Source organism: Antrostomus carolinensis, unplaced genomic scaffold (genome assembly GCF_000700745.2).
Source record: "Antrostomus carolinensis isolate BGI_N321 unplaced genomic scaffold, ASM70074v2 scaffold23711, whole genome shotgun sequence".
In the NCBI taxonomy this organism is placed as follows: Eukaryota; Metazoa; Chordata; class Aves; order Caprimulgiformes; family Caprimulgidae; genus Antrostomus; species Antrostomus carolinensis.
In genome coordinates this window covers 1-15,389 of record NW_010295218.1, presented here as the reverse complement: position 1 = coordinate 15,389, position 15,389 = coordinate 1, and the positions used below count along the sequence as shown (strand labels likewise).

General features: G+C 35.4%; 1 protein-coding gene across 1 annotated transcript in view; it reads right to left on the bottom strand.

The window, feature by feature from the left end:
- LOC104532657 (dynein heavy chain 5, axonemal) overlaps positions 1–14,186 on the bottom strand; it is a gene marked incomplete at both ends in the record, with an annotated part of 34,865 nt that extends 20,679 nt beyond the window's left edge. The window contains 9 exons of the mRNA XM_010177913.1: positions 7–46; positions 1,637–1,840; positions 4,079–4,255; positions 4,557–4,671; positions 6,209–6,440; positions 7,769–8,036; positions 8,801–8,954; positions 11,279–11,409; positions 14,014–14,186. Of these exons, the coding sequence (XP_010176215.1) occupies positions 7–46; positions 1,637–1,840; positions 4,079–4,255; positions 4,557–4,671; positions 6,209–6,440; positions 7,769–8,036; positions 8,801–8,954; positions 11,279–11,409; positions 14,014–14,186 (1,494 nt within the window). The remainder of the gene's footprint in view (positions 1–6; positions 47–1,636; positions 1,841–4,078; positions 4,256–4,556; positions 4,672–6,208; positions 6,441–7,768; positions 8,037–8,800; positions 8,955–11,278; positions 11,410–14,013) is intronic.
- Between the last annotated feature and the right edge of the window lie 1,203 nt (positions 14,187–15,389).

Here is a 15,389-nt window from a genome sequence, read left to right as displayed (position 1 = left end):
TCAGTAGTTCTACCACTTCTTCATTAATTGTGTCCTTTGGAAATTGCTAAAAGGAAAAATAAAAGTGCAATATCCATAATGTATGTAATATATGTAAACTGTACATATACTTATTTCACCACAAACAGAACACTACCAAGATCACAAAAGTTAGTTATAAACAGCTAATACAAAGTTCTCTTTCTCATGCTCTTTGAGAGCTTGCCAAAGTCATTCCACTCTGTTCTATATTCTTATAAAATGTAAAAATGTTTGCCTTCATTTATGATCACTATCTTGCACTATCCATTATTACATAGATAATTGTTGATACAAAATATCACTGATATCTTGCTTGAAATTCCATTTTCCTTAAGATTGAATAAGTAACTTAATCTTAAAAAAGAAAGGGAAAAGCTTAACCCTGGTTCATAAACGTATATTCTACAAGACAGTTCTTTCGAAGGACAAGCCAGCTGTCTTCTCACATTACCTTATCTCACTAGTGAAATGTGTTTCAATTTTAAGAATTTATTTTGACCCTCTCTTTTCTCCAGAAAATATCTCTTCCATTTTTCATCCCCAAAAGCTCTCAATTTTCCACATCAAATTTATTTTGATGGTCAAATATTCTGTATAAGTTTGGTCTTCTTTACAGATTTATTTACAAGGTATAATGAAAGTCCATCACTGATAAACTTGAAAAATAGCTGTTTCCTGAAGCACAAATAGGTTTGTGTACAAGCACTGAAATGTTGAAGCCCTTCAGTAAATTAAAAATCCTTAGGAGCAGATGCAATGTGAATATTACATAAATGGCATCCATGGCACTACCAACCATACAAAGTTGGTCAAGCCTGTCATCTGTGATTTCCCGCTGGATCAGAGACAGTTTAAGTATCACAGAATCACAGAATGTTAGGGATTGGAAGGGACCTCGAAAGATCATCTAGTCCAATCCCCCTGCCAGAGCAGGAACCTAAATGAGATCACATAGAAAGGCGTCCAGGCGGGTTTTTAATGTATCCAGAGAAGGAGACTCCACAACCTAAAGTAAACTCCTCAAAATGCAGAAATCAGAGATAATAACATCTAGCAGGGCAGAGCAAAGTACAATTTATTCTGAGTTGATTAATCATAGTATTATTAGTTTAAGTTATGAACAGAGACTTATTCACCAGTTACTCTTCCCATTTCCCTAGACACATGCTATGGAGCTGAAAATCCCAAATTTCAAAGAATTCTGATTTTGTACATCCTAATAAATCAACTATTCTTTTGCAACTACTCCTTCACTGCACAAGTTGCAATGCTGAAAATTAATGGTACCAGAAAAAAAGATGTTTTCTATCAGCTTTAATGAAACAGATAAGTAATGGCTATTCAAACCAAATGCTTAAAGCTTTGAATCATTTGTCAACGAAAGTAATTTCATTGCCATACTTAGGAGAAACTATAATAGATTTATGACCTGACTGTGCCAGAAGGATTCAAGTTTATTTCATTATGGCATACTTATTTTTAAGCCCTTAACATTTCAGATCTATTGTGTGTCTGATTCTCCTTGCACATTTGTTCTTCTGTGAACACCAGAGAAAATATTGTCCCGTGTTTTCTTAAATTAAAAAAAATATCAAAAAGAAGGTTGCACAAGCACCTGTAGGTTCTGTAAGAAGTTCCCTGCTGTCATCAGTTTCAAAGATTCTTGCCATGATGGGATGGTACAGCATTTTTCCTGATCAATTTTCACATTATTCACTTTTCGCTGGAAGAGCAGTAACACACAGTCCATGATACGCATAATGAGATGAGGAGGCCGACCCAGTGTGCGGACAGTGGCAATATCTGCAGGTTTTATTGTCTAATTTGAAACAAAGGGTAAAGCAATTACTGTTATTATTTATTTAATAATACATAGAACACAAGCTCACCAGTATTAATCTATTGGAGAAGAAAAAAAATCAGTCATATTATTTTAAATTGAAAATAATTTTTTCTCTAAAAAGCATGAAGCTAGAAGGACCCTCCAGATTTTCACTACTACCTCCTAGCAACTACTAGGAAACTTCAGTTCAGCCACCTCCACAGCAGCACCTAAAAGCTTAAAACTACCATGCACGTTTTTGACAATTGTTACTCAAAGTTTAAAAAAAATTAAAGTCACTATATGTTTAAAAATGCTTACAAGCTGTTCTGTACCTACCTGTCTTTTAATGTAGTATTTAGCAGTCCTATAATATATAAAAAACAGAGTGAAATAACCAAACACAGGTTTTATTTTTTTTTTTTTTATCTGGGAAGTGACTTTTATATTTATCAAATGTTTTAATAGACACTTGTCTACACTGCAAGCAGAATTCCATTATAGGAAACCCTAACTGGAAATTTGCAAATCCACAATGATTATGAGATTCATGTCTTGAAAGATGCAGCTCTATACAGACTCATAAAGAGGATGTTCTTGCTTAAAGCAGTTTCTGAATGAATGAATGCATGCTGAGAATACAGATATGCATGCTGATGGGCTTGCTTTTTTGAGAGTTTTCCTTCCCCCTTTAGGCACAGGCAAAAGAATTTATTATAAAAATTCAAGAATTTCAAGATTTAAATTTAAAGATTAAGATTAAACTACCTTTCCCCATTGTGAAGTCTCACCATAATGCTAGTGTAGTTTTTCCTTAAAATTGGATTTTCATTTATTAGAATCCAAAACCTCAATAAGAGTAGTATTGTTTCGGCTTGGTAACTTTAGCCAAAACCAAAAAGTAAACTGTAATAAGATGCAGGACCGAGCACAGAACATTGGTGCTCTTTTCATACCTCAGACACTGGCCAGTTAGCATTATTTATTTATGCACTTGCCAGAATGCTTGCCCACCTCTGGGCTTTGGGTTGTTTTTCTGGTTTTGTTTTTGGGGTTTTTTTTTTTTTTTTTTTTTTTTTTTTTTTTTTTGTTTTTTTTTTTTTTTTTTTTTTTTTTTACCTTTCTCATGTAGCCAAGTACCAGAATGTTAAGATCTAGACCTGCTCTCTTATTCCACTTTTATCAGCTGTAATGTCATCAACCTTCATTTCGACATTTCCACTCTGCCCTTCAAGAATCATGGCAGTCAGAGGCTGTTAAACACCTCTCCCTCAAAGTGAAGTCATATAAGCAGAAGATCCATGAAAACTTATTTATACTAGATTTTGAAGACTTTGATTTGAAGGAACATCACAGTAGTCTTTAACCATCACAACTGTTGGTAGCCTCTCAAGTGGAAAGAAAAACTTACCAAAAATCTACATAAGAATCTCTGAGGTTTATCTATCCATCAGATTTTTCCCTCATTCTTTTCTATTTCTTGAGATGCCACCTCCCCGAGAGCCTCTAGTATTAGGTTTACTTCAGATACCATTACTGCTACTCATGACAGAAATGCCTTGAGGGACATTCTCTTATATAGTTAGCTGAATAGACATTAAAAAAAAATTCTATGCAAGATCAAAAAAATTAATCTTTTTTCATCACTAATGATACATAAAAATACGGGCAGATTGTTATCACTCTATTTAAAAAGCTTTACAAAAAGAGTATGTTGAAAGACATGAAGTCCCATGGTGAACACGAAAAATCTGAGTAATGCCACAACTCATAACAATTTTTTTTTTTTTTTGAAAGCCGAAAAGAGTAGACCAGTAAACTTATTGAAAATGCAATTCATTGGTGAAAATCAAACAGGAGGGTTAGATTTTGATGGAATTATAACTGTTTATATGTGGAAGGCACTTTTTCATTCATTGCACACAAGTTGTTTTGTAACAGTATCAACATTCAGTTACTGCTCTAGTACCAACCTGCAGCACATCATCTATCAACTATCATTTCAAATTAAAGTTAAAACTTGCCCTTTTCTGAAAAACTGCTTGTTTTGGGTTTGGTACTGAGGTGGAAAAAGAAAAACAAAACTGAACCTGAAAAGCCTCAGAATATGTATATTTATTTGCATACATTTTCTGACAACTGATGCATTATGCAACACACCTGCAATCTTATATTTGTTTTCAAAGAAGCCCATTTTCTTAGTAAAATAATGTCATAGATGGTCCAAGTACTAACCTGTAAGGCTGCTTCTGCCTCTTCCAAAGCAGGCTTAGCGGCTTCCAATTTCTCTTCAGCAATGGCTTTATCAACTGAGATACTGTCTACAATAGCTTGAGCTTTGTCTTTCACTTTCTGAACTTCACCCTTCACCTTCTCAGCAGCTTGTGCTTTTACAGTAACTTCTTTCAATACCTAGAATGTGAGAAAACCCACATGCCAAATATTAAAGAAAACACCTAGTTGGAAGAATGTATTTTTGAATATAATTTTTGTCGTAAAATTTTTATCTGTTGAATTCCAGAACTAGAAAACTTGAAGATTACTTTCATCACTGCTACAAGTTCCTAAGATCCATTTTTATGCAACACTTAACTTCCTTTTACTTTATTGATCTATTCAAAATAGAATTAAATAAAAAAATAAATACAATATTTTAAAAACCCAAAACAAACAAACAAAAAATAACTGCAAGACACTGTTAGGCTGTACATACCATGTCAGCTTTTTCATTGGCAATTTGAAGATCCTTTTCTTTTACCTCCAGCTCTCTGCTTAGAGCAGCCACTGACTCAGAGGCCTCTTTCAGTTTTTCCAGTCCAGTGTTCATTCTGTAGTTAAAAACCAAAATAAGAAGCATGTCATTCCCTATGCAATTTAAACTGTGATTTTCAAATTTCCCAATAGAATTAATCACCTCAATCAGAACCAACACTAGCAAAAGATGTTTTTACACCAAAAATAAAACTAGTACAGTAACTTTCAGTGTCTGATGTCTTCACAGCCAAGAAAGTGAATGATAAAGAATTACATGAAGAGAGTCTGTGGCTTGAAATTTTACGCACTTCTAACTCAAACAGTATGCCTTTATCACTGCACAAAAATCCTATATATTGGTTTAATATATGTCACCGTCCCTGTTGAGCTCCAATCTGATACTCAAAGGACTGAGTTCTACACAGAAGAAAGCATTTTCTGATCGCTAGAATTCTGAAAAATATCTCAAATCACTATTTCTTGTTTGAAAAGGATACTGAAAAGGCTAATAAATTTAAAATACTGAAATCAAGACCAATCAAAAGAGAGTAACAGAAAAATAGCATTGAGATAACACTTTTCTCATCCAGCATTAAAATGTCACTTGAATAGAGCTTTTTATCTATCAAAGTCCTCACTTGGGACTTTTCAGACAAGTTTAAGTGGCCTCTACAGAGGCTGCTATTGCAAAGGGTAAGCAGTACTTAGACAACTAAACAAATAGAGGAGAAGAGATAAAGAGTAACACCTGCCAAAGTAATTCAGACTATGCAACTAAGATTAAGTGAAACAAATTGACATGTATGAACTAATCTCACACATTTGAGGTGTCAGAAGGTAGAAAACAGGACCGGACCTCTCTGTTTCTCTGTCTTCACCCATACCGTAACTATAGATTTCTAACTCAATTTGGCTTTGAAGTCAGAAATGTTTCAAAGTTAAATAAACTAGTTTGGGTCTTTCTTAAAGGCTTCCAGCCCTTTGTGCCAATCTTTCAAAATTGAGAAGACAGTTTTTCTTAAGGGTGATGCCAACTGATACACTAAATGCTAATTTTACATTCTATTCGAGTATTTCTGACATGAAGATAAATCTGCAAATAGACTTCATTAGTTTAATAAAGTACCTGAAAAGGAGAATGAATATATAAAAACCACCTTAATAATCTAGAAGTAAAAAGCTCAGCAGCCTAAATTAGGCTCTATGATCTCAAAACCAAAAACACCAAGGGTATTTCTTACACGTTCACATCAGGAGGATACAACTGTTTAGCAAGAAAACAAAAGTTGTTATCTGGTAAATTAAACGTTATTGTGAACACATTATGAAATTACATGTAGATGTTTTCTTATACTCATTAAAAATACATGGGAATAATTTACATTCATTGTTTCCCTCAACCATGCTTTTTTATACAAGCACTACTCTTTTTCCTCCTTCCAAAAATATATAGTCTTTAACTTACATGCCAAGAGCAACTATAGTTACACTTTTATACAACTTTAGGAAATTTAAAAAAATAATAATTATGCATTGAAATGAAACATTATCAGAATATACCTAGCTGTGGAAGAAAACCACAGAAAGACAGCAGTAAACTGAGTAGCTTACCTGTTTGCTAATGTCTGCACTTCAGCATGCTTTTCTTTGTATGTGTTTTTATATCCCTGAATAAAGGACAGATAGGATTTGGGAGTCACATGTGTAGAACGTCTGTATCTCTGAAAGTAATCAGAACACTTCTCTGCCACTCCATCCTGGAACGAGCCCATACATTGCACAATTTCCCTCTTTGTATCAGCAGTGCAGTCCATATCAAATGAGGACAGGAAATGTTCAGATACTTAGGAAAGAAAGAAAAATATAAATGTAAGTAAAAATTCAAGAAAAACTCTTAGCTTATAAGCAAGGCAATATAAAACATGTCAGCATGTATTTGTCAGATTTCATCCAGCTTCTGAAACCCTATTCTTTACTGTCCACCATCAGATTCTTAACATTCTTCCACACTTCTCAGTAAAAAGCATAGCCAAGGATCTGGTATTCAAGGATCTGTATCAGTACAGGTTGGGGGCTGACCTCCTGGAAAGGAGTCCTGCAGAGAAGGACCTGGTAGTCCAGGTGGACAAAAAGTTAAATATGAGCCAGCAGTGTGCTCTTGTGGCCAGGAAGGCTGATGGTACCCTGGGCTTTATTAGGAAGAGTGCTGCCAGCAGGTCGAGAGAGATGATCCTCCCCCTCTACTCAGCCCTGGTGAGGTCCCCCCTGGAGTACTGTGTCCAGTTCTGGGCTCTCCAGTACAGGAAAGACAGGGAACTTCTGGAGCGTGTCCAGGGAAGGACAACTAAGATGATTAAAGGACTGGAGCATCTTTCATATGAGGAAAGGCTGAGGGAGCTGGGCCTGTTCAGCCTGGAGAAAAGACAACTCAGAGGGGTTCTGATTAATGTTCATAAATATCTAAAGGGAGAGTGTCTAGAGGACGGGACCAGATTCTTCTCATTGGCACCCAACAATATGGCGAGAGGAAATGGGCATAAACTGCAGCATAGGAAGTTCCACCTGAACATAAGGAAGAACTTTACTGTGAGGGTAACAGCACTGGAACAGGCTGCCTAGAGAGGTTGTGGAATCTCCCTCCCTGGAAATATTCAGAAACCATCTGGACAAAATCCTGATTCGTGTGCTCTAGGAGTCCCTGCTTGAGCAGGGTGGTTGGACTAGATGACCTTCAGAGGTCCCTTCCAACCTTAACCGTTCTAGGATTCTTTCACGTCCAAAGCGTGTAACTGTTTTTTGGTTGTTTTTTTTTCTCTGAACCTGTCTAACTGCTAGCAGGGATTGGGTAATCACAGCCTTCCTCTGTATGCCTGATCACAGGTACAGTGACTAATAATCTCTTTCTTTAGTAGTATTTTGCTTTCTCTACTAATGCCTTTAAGCCATCTTTAAGGGAAATTTTTCTTCAAACTGTGTTCAAAGTCTTTCCTCTGTTAGAAATATTTCAACAGACTAATACAGCAAGCTTTAAAGAATAAAATATCTTTAACAAATCTTAAAATCAAGTAAGTTTCTTCTGCCAGTGTGCGGGCAAAATTCAAAGCAATTAAAACAACTTCAAGACCACCAATCAGAGAATTAAATAACTGCAGAGACAAAACCTATACCTACCTGCCACTAGAGCATCCTTAGGCCAGCGGCTAAACCAATCTATAGTGCATCCAGAAATGAGAGCAGGGAACTTCAGGGCCCTATTTCGGAATTTTTCACCCACTGGTGAAAAGCAAAGAATCACATGAAGGTTCTGACAGACTCTGGTCATGAAGTAGTCATACAGAACCTCACTGGTTGGAGGTCTACGTGGATGTTCCTTTTTGAAGGTGGGTATGAGGTCACTAATGATCTCATCTACTTCATCACGTGCAAATAAGTTTGACACCTTTGAGAAAAAAAAGGAAGATTTTTTCACATTTTACAAGATGATCCAAAATAGAGTATATAGCATAAGGTTCATTTAATACATAGCATTTCAGGAAGGGACATACATTTAAGACATTGAAGTTACTAGGACCCACTCCAGTCTTTTAAACCAGAACCTTTACTGAAGTGATTCCATTACACACACTGAAATCTTACGTGCTGTAAAAGTAAAGTCCGCTCTCCCATGTGAAAAACAAACCATGTACAATGGCTTTGTTTTCTTCCCTTAATATTCTAATAACTTGTAGAAGTTACTCTGAAACATATCCGTGAGTAAATAAATAAATAAATAACAATAAAAGCCATCCCATCCATTCTGGATATAAATTTGCTATACAAAAATTAATTATATACTAATTAAATATTTAATTTAACAGACAATCTTGTTAAACCTCAGAGATGTTCCCCAAGTCTCATCTTTTTTTAAGCTATTCTCATGTACCTGACAGCTTGTCAACACATTTTAAAGGGTCTGACTTAGACAATGCCTCTGTATGGAATCATGATGCTTATTCTTCATTTTACAATAGTTTTGGCTCATTCTAACCTAGTATAATGGATTGTTTCTGATTTTTATAACACTGTAATGATAAAAAGCACTTGAGTTTTAGTTTGTGAAAGTGTATCCCCTGACATATAAGAATATTAAAATAAATTTGGTTATTTCACTTCAGAATTATAAAATTTTAGAAGCAGAAAAATCATCATGAGAAGGCATCTTACCTCTCCTGAAGATAAAACATTGTTCAGGTATTCCAAGAAAGACTCATCTTTGATCTCATTGTCTGTAAAAAGAAAACAGACGCCTTTCCCTTGCAGTCCTGTTGTTCTGTACAGGAGTTTCAGATCTTCCATCAAATTTAAAGTGTTGTAAGATCTACAATAAAGGACAGTTGTACTAATATTCGTTTCTCTTAAAAAGAGCTTCCAGTTAAAAGAAAAAGAACAAGCAAATTTAAGTCATAAACAGTCACTCAGAATTTAAGGTAACAAAGGTTCCAAAGTCCGGGCATTTTAATCTAGATTAGAAGAAAAGTCATAGTTGATTTTAAAGTCTCACTTTAAATACCTAATCCATTCTTCTTTTTCGTGCTCTCTTTTTCACCTCCCATATCCATTTAAAAAAAAAAAAAAAAAAAATCTACAACCCCACACTCCAAACCCACCAAAAAAAGCCAAAAAGAACAACAAAAAAACCTGCAAATCTGAAGTTTTATCATGCCATTTATTTCTCTTTTGCTAGAAAAAGTGAAAAGACAGACAGGAGGTGTCTCACACAGTTTTGTCATGTACTTAGTGCATAAAATGCTTTAGATTTTATGGATTAATTTAAAAACTCAAACCAGTTGGTCCTTCTAGTGAAAGTCATCACCAATGGTGGCACCCACAGTTTTACAAAAAGGAAAAAGAGCAGTAGCAAACTAAGAGATTAAAAAACATAAAAAATTATTAGACAAGGTGTGGTGGGTTGACCTTGTTCTCTGCATAGTTGTTTCTCTCATATAAGGAAAAAGAGCAGTAGCAAACTAAGAGATTCAAAAACATAAAAAATGTGTGGTGGGTTGACCTTGCTCTCTGCATAGTTGTTTCTCTCATACTCTCACTTCTTTCCTCCAGCTGCTGTTAGGTAGCACGGTTTTTTCCTCCTTCTTCAATATGCTATCACAGAGGTGCTACCACCATCACTGATGGGCTCAGCCTTGGCCAGTGGTGGATCCATCTTGGAGCCAGCTGGCATTGGCTCTGTTGGATGTGGGGGAAGTTTCTGGCAGCTTCTCACAGAAGCCATCACAGTAGCACCCCCGCTACCAAAAACTTGCCACACAAACCTGATACACAAGGTTATGCTGGAATTATCTCTCTGGCTGGAAAAAGGAGTACAGTAAAAGCTGAGGTTTCTAGTGTGCCCACTGGGAATTAAAACAGAGAAGTGGTTGTGTAGAACTTCATTACAAGTTTCTATGTAACCATAATGATCTCATGTATGGCCTGAAAAATCAGAAATTATACAATAGTTCCTCATTATTAGGGAGGAGCTCAGGAAGTAAGTACATTGTTTTTAGAAATTTTTTCTTAAGAAGATAATATTTTACTTTTCAGCAAAGATATCATAATCACCAAGATAAGGTTCCATACATGTGTTTATAAATAAGACATTTCAAAAGCAAAAACACCACTAAAGTTAGAAATGGACACAGAGAAGAAACAAATATGGGGCTTTGTTTCAGTTGCAGGGGGAAATAATGATTGGAAGAGTTATTCAGTTAGTTACTCAGAAGCAGACAAAAATACTGATCTGAAAAAAATACTTTAAGTTACATACGTTAAGTTAGCAATATGACTATCATCTACCTTGGGGAACTAAATGAAACCATTTAAAATCCAACAATTATTATCTTTAAGAACTCACAGAACAGGAAATTTTGGATTAACAGAGGACAAACTATTTCATCCAAGAAGGATTCAAAATTTTTCCCAGAGGTATTTTGGCACAAATTATTGTATGTCTTTTAAATAAACACTTAAGGTTTAATTTTATCAATCAGATCACACTTCTACAGTTGCTTGTTGACCCATTTGGAGAACTTCAAGGGGTTTGTAAGGCAGGATTATGTTTTATCAGAATCTTGTTAAGTCTAAAATCACGTCTATTCAAATCTTCACTCAGTCTATTCTTCATGATAGTTTCTTTAATTCTTCTGGTGCACACATCAGGTTTCAAAGCCTTCAGGTGTAAGGGTTCCCCAGATCTCTTCCGGACTGTTTTTTTTCACAGGCTTTATTATACAGGCATTATTTCAAATATTACAAGATAAACTCATAAAGGCATTATGGATAGATACCACCTTCAAATACTTTTCAGTACGGTTTAGTGTATTGTGTAAAGACAGAGTAAAGATAATCTGACACTGCCAATATTCATTCTCATTCTGTGAAACACAAGAAACAGTTTACTATATACTCCAAAGTAAGTTTTTTACCATCTTGACTCCAAAGATGGTAAAATCTCAGACTTCTTGTAGAAAATCAAGCAAATTTATTAAGTCTCAAAGGATTTTCATGTCTTACCACTGCAGGCAACAGTGGTCAGCTCATGTTAAGCTTTTTTTTTTTTCTCCCATTGCAGCGACTAGGAGCCTGTTTTATTTATAGGAAGAATTCAAACAAAAAGTATTTATTTACTTAAAAATTAATGCTTACCTTGTTAACGTTATCTGGAATGTATCATAACCAGCTATGAAAGACGCTAGTCTTGTCAAGCTCTGCTTTCCTGATCCACCAACTCCAACTAAAAGAGCATTTCCACGAGGAGTGCGAATCACCCGAGAAATCTGTGTAAGATCACAGTCATTTATCGCTACAATGTGTATAAGTTACACACCCAAAAATCTTATGGTACTGCAGTAATAGTTATATTAAAAATGCAGAACAAATGAGAATTTTAAGGTTTAATTAAGGAATTTTATATCTGTATTAATATATTCTGTGGACATTTGCACTTTGCAATATTTTCTGTAAACTTTCCAATAGTATAACAGCCACTTGATTCCACCACTGTAAACTGTCAGTTATCATTAGAATTGCATCTCATACTTTCACAAAGCACAAGTAAATCTCAACTATGATTTCTTAGTGATGTGTTATCATAGCATGATAGATTATTAAAATTAGGAAGGAAATAATAATTTCCCCAATGCCATACCCTGTGGACAATTTTAGTAAGACTCAACTCTCCAGGCCCCTTTGTTGTGACCAGAAAGACAAGTTGTTGCAGGCAAGTTAAATTCAGGACAGTCTTCAGTATTCTCTGTAGCAGGCAATAATACTGCCTTTATAGACAAACTTCTTAAGCTTTTAGTTTACTTGATTATAAAAATGCACATTATCAGCATGAATATTTGGTCACAGTGGAACATCTCCCAGGTAGATTTTCCTTTATTTCCCATTTCTTTATTCTCTTTTGAAGCAAAAGGCAATAGTTACCTACTACTCCACATTTCCCTTCAGTTCAGGACAGTGCAACGTAAAGAAACAGACCCTTTGCAATTCAGAGGGGAAAAAAATTCAGTACTAACTGAACTACATGCAGCACCCACCTCACTATCCACAGCAAAAAAATGATGCCAAGACATCTGGAAACAGATAGAAGATGTTACCTGATGCTGAGAAAATATGCCTTTAAACACAGGAGACAAACCTGCTCCACATGCCATCAGTCGCACATGGACAGATATTCATAGTACACAGAAGAGCCTGCATTAATTTCCAGAACAGCATGAAGCCACTTGCCTCTCAAAGGCAAGGTAATACCAACCAACTGGTTAGCAGCTGGTCTCCTCCGCACAAGCAGTGATGTGGAGTATCGGCTCCTGTTCTCCATATTACCTGGAGCATTGCTTTCATGCCCCTACAATTCTATTATGCCAATAAACAGCATGGGATAGCTATTTACTTGCCTTTCCTCTAACTTTTTTTTTCAAGTTATTAAAAATAGTCATGTCAATTTCCTGCAGTTTTAAACCCATATATTTTGCATATTGAGTGTTATTTCTCATAGGTTAATGTTTTATGAGCAAAGATAAAAACAAGTATGAAGGTTTACTCTAAGCATATTTAGTATTTAACTAGAAAAAGAAAAATAGGTTTGTACACCACTTCTGGAATATTGCCAATTGCTTCAATTATGGCTACTAGATCTTTTCCAAGCAGAGGCACACAAGGTGTAAATTGGAAGCTTGGTTCTCTGTTTAAGATATTTCCCAGCTTTAACTTGTTCAAGTCATACTATATGAGGTCAGACCACGCATTATCTTAACTGTGCTTACCTAGCTTTCTCTTAGAAGCTGTCTCAAGTCTAGCTAACACAAAGCTCAGACCTGCACAGCTGTACATGCTGCTTTCAATAATATAGGACCAGAGAAGTACTATATATTCATTTTATCCAAGTGAAAGTTAAGATAGCGTTTCATGTATTTACCATCTAGGTACCCAAAGAAGAGATTCCTGATAACAGGTGGGTCTTCTATGGGAATTTTTTTTCCCCCCCCCTAGATCCTGAGTTTATACAAATTTTGAGACTGGGAATAAGCCAGAAACTTGTTAGTGGGTGTGATGATGACTTAACAATTTTCCTAAACAAATCCACAGCAGAATATCATCCATTTTGCAGGGAAGACTTTAAAAGAAAGAGACTAATTCTGTGAAATTACAAGAATCCACACCAAAATTTTGAAAACTGTATACGCAATGTGTTTGTCAACCATAATTAAATGTAAATTGTTTTGATATTTATTATATTATTTGTTAGGATGGTACAATCCAATATTCTGTTCTTAATAATTTATAAAAAATACAGACAACCTCACAACTGAGAAACAATAGGGGTTTTAGTTTAAAAAAACAAAACAAAACAAAACACACTTTTCCTTTGTCTGAAACCTATTCTATACAGACAATCCTATCAAGCTGCATTGTGCTAAAAATTATGGTCAGCTACAACCCATATTCCAAGGAATTTTAAAAGTGAGCATGCTGCAGATCTACACAGGAAATTTGGACTACATTTTTTCCTACTCTGCTGTGCCTACTCCTTCATAAGCAACCAGTTATGTCCTAACCTATATTTCATTTGGCTCATTGCAAAGAGCAGAAGGGCTCTCAGAAGAATTAAAAAGAAGAAAGGTTGAAATAGAGTTAGAATAGGTAAGACCATGAGCCAATCAGACATGAAAGGTATAAAAGAATAGTTCCATCTGGTGCATTATCAGAAAAGTTGAGTTTTAATACCTTGTCATAGAGTAACAGACAAAATATTTGTTAGCAATAAATCGCTTGCTTCTGGTTTAGAAGTAATTTACCTCGATTCGTGTATACCTTCACTCACGGGTGCTGAGGGCAAGTGGACAACAACAAATAGCAATCCAGTAAGACTGTACCTTGACTAAATGAATCATAGCATCTTCAAAGAAAACCATGTCCATTGCAGTACCACGGATGTTCTCATTGTATGTTTGTAAAAACATATTTAAACGATTCCGTAGCTGATGAAAGGAATGAATTGGCTCATAGACTTTGGGAATACATAAATTAACTTCCTCTGATTTTTCACCTAGAATGAAAAGCAAGCAACAAAACCTTAGCAGTTTAAATGATTGACAAAGGCTCAATATAGACATAAGTAAAGGTAATTAGAAATCTCTTTAACCACTCAGAACACCAGGTTTATTATACATAATATTACATATTAGATGTACCTATGAGAGTGCTGCCTATACCCTGCCTACGAGGAATGCTAAGTTCACCTACTTACTTTTCAAAGACAAAACCAGCAAAACCTAAGTAGCCTTCTTTCTCTACATCTGAAACTTGAATAATGAAAAATTTAAATTAATTTAGATGCTAGAAGCAAAAGTAGCACTACAGAATGAAGGTAAATAAATATTGCAGTTAAAAATTGCAAATTATCTTTTCTGCAACAGAAAAACACTCTAAGTTGATTAAATCATCACACTAGTGAAAAAAATTACTACTAAAATGAAACGACAAGGAAAAACAAAAGTATATTCCCTGTGAAAAGGCATACCTTTGCTTCATCAAGTGATCTGAAAGCCACAAGGAATTGTCAACTCTTTCCCACACAAAGGAAAGGAGGAAATAGTGCTGCTGTCTCATCTTTCCATTCATAAGCATTAATCATGATTAAAGGTGACATGCCTTCATTTGTAAGAATTGTTACTCACAGCAAATAAAATCACAGAAAGGTTGAGGTTGGAAAGGACCACTGGAGGTCATCTGGTTGAACCCCCTGCTCAAGCAGGGTCATCTAGAGCAGGCTGCTTGGACCATGTCCAGGTGCCTTTTTAGTATCTCCAAGGACAGAGACTCCACAATCCCCCTGGGCAACTTGGGCCAGTCCATGGTCACCTTCACAGTGAAAAAGTGTTATCTGATGTTCAGAGGGAACTTTGTGTTTCAGTTTCTTACTAAAGAAACATATTATTCATAATATTATCTCTAACTGGTGGGATTAAAATCAATGAAATAAGTAATTCCAGTAAAATAAGTATTTCCCTAATGCTTAGTAAAGAAATCCATGGTCACCTTCACAGTAGTAAAGGCAGTGGAAAGGGAAGTAAAGGCAGGGGAAAGCAATCAAACCATATTGTATTTAGAATAGTATCTGTAATATTTTTCTCATTTAATTTTTTTTTCCTCTATCTCCATCTTGCATATTTTGCTTTTACAAATTAGCAGTGGTCAAATAATCATGCAGCTTCCAAGAAAACAAATAAAAAAACCTACCAGAACTCAG